At 58.3% G+C, this 1,862-nt stretch overlaps 1 protein-coding gene across 1 annotated transcript in view; it reads right to left on the reverse strand.

The window, feature by feature from the left end:
• NEURL4 (neuralized E3 ubiquitin protein ligase 4) overlaps positions 1-1,862 on the reverse strand; it is a 34,116-nt gene extending 32,254 nt beyond the window's left edge. Inside the window, 1 exon segment of the mRNA XM_088155235.1 lies at positions 1,751-1,862. Coding sequence (XP_088011361.1) covers positions 1,751-1,862 — 112 coding nt within the window.

Below are 1,862 nucleotides of genomic sequence, written 5' to 3' on the forward strand. Positions count from 1 at the left end.
TCCCCAAAGTGACCGGACGGCATCAAAAAAACACCAAAATTGCCATAAAACCCCCAAATACACCCCGAAACTCCCCCAAAAAACCCCCAAAACCGCCAAAAAACTGCCCCCAAAAACTTCAAAAAACCCCAAAACTGCCCCGAACCCTTAAAATTCTCATTCATTTATCCCAAAAAAGTCAAATATCCCCAAAACTGCCCCAAATACTTCCCAAATTTGCCCTGAGAGCCCCAAATTCTCACGGATCAACTTCATTAATAAAAATACCCCCAAATTCCCCAAATGCCCCCCAAAACTGCCCCCAAATCCCCCCAAAAATTGCCCCAAATCCCCCCAAAATTGCCCCGATCTCACCCAAATCCTCCCAAATTTACCCCAAACTCCTCAAAAACTCATTAATTTACCCCATAAACCTCAAATTCCCCAAAACCTGCCCCAAATACCCCCAAAATTACCCCAAAAAAAACCCAAAAAATCTGCCCCGAACCCCCCCCCCTCCCCCGCGCCCCCCTCCCCAAATCCACTCTCGGAGCTCCCAAATCCCCCCGAACTCACCCCAAAAATTTTCCCCCCCAAATTTCCCCCAAAATCCCCCCCAAACCCACCCGGAGCGCCCCCCAGAACAAGCCCGGACCCCTCCCCCACCTCCAGGACCCCCCCCAGACCCCCCCCAGACCCCCCCAAATCCCCCCCCAGACATTTAAATCCCATCTCAGCCATCTGTCCCTGCGGGGGGGGTGGGAGAGGGTTTTTTTTTTGGGGGGGGGGGGGGATTTGGGGGTTCCCCCTGTGCCCCTCCCCAATTTGGGGGTGTCCCCCATTCATTGGGGGGGGGTCGGTCTGCTCAGACCCCCCCTCCCCCTTTTTTTTTTTTTTTTTTTTTTTAGGGGGGGGGTCCCCCCGTGGTTCCCATCCCCCACCCCCCGGCCGTGACCTACTTTTGGAGCCGGCGCGCGACAGATGGGGGGGGGGGGGGGGGGGGTGGGGGGGGCCACAAAGCCACCCCCGCCCCCCCCCCCTCCCCCCCCCCCAATTTGTCCTCTTGAACCCCCCCCCCAAATTCCCCTCCCCCCCCCCCCCGCCGCCTCCTGGGGGGGGGATGGGGGGGGTGGGGAGGGGGAAAAATTTGGGGTCACCCCTCCCCACAAAAAAAAAAAAAAAAAAGAGGGGGGGTCTCTAAGCAGCGCCCCCCTCCCCCCCAATTTCACCCAATGGGGGTCTCGTGTTAATTCCGCCCCCCCCACCCCAAAAAATGGGGGGGGGAATCCCCAAATTCTCACTCAGATTTGGGGGGGACCCCAAAAATTCCGCTCCTGTGGGGAGGGGAGGGGGGGTCTGGGGACTTGGGGGGTCTTTGAGCAGCCCCCCCCACCCCCAAATTTAATGCAGAAAAGGGGAGACCCCACCCCCCACATCACCCCCATATTTTGGGGGGGGGGTCAATGAACCCCCTCCCACCTCACCCCGATTTTTTGGGGGGGGGGGGGGGGGTCCTGATGCGCCCCCCACCCCATCGCACCCATTTTTTTGGGGGGAGGGTCCTGTGGAAATCCCTACCCCCCCCAAATTAAAGGATCCCCCAAATTAAGTGACCCCCCCCCCCAAATTCCATTAAAAGGGAGGAAATTCCCGGAGCTGTCACACCCCTTAAACCCCTCCCCCCACCCCCAAAAAACGATGGGGGGGGGGGTGTGATCCCATCGCCCCCCCACCCCAAAAATAAATAAATAAATAAATAAATAAAACTCACCCCAACTGGAGCCAGTCCTGCCCAGGAACTGGCGGGTGCGGGGGTCCCACACGAACGCTCGCCACTCGGCCACCACTTGCCCGCAGCTCCTCTTCTCCTTGTCCCGCGCCAT

The sequence above is a fragment of the Sturnus vulgaris genome, chromosome 36 (genome assembly GCF_052056855.1).
Source record: "Sturnus vulgaris isolate bStuVul1 chromosome 36, bStuVul1.hap1, whole genome shotgun sequence".
Taxonomy (NCBI): Eukaryota; Metazoa; Chordata; class Aves; order Passeriformes; family Sturnidae; genus Sturnus; species Sturnus vulgaris.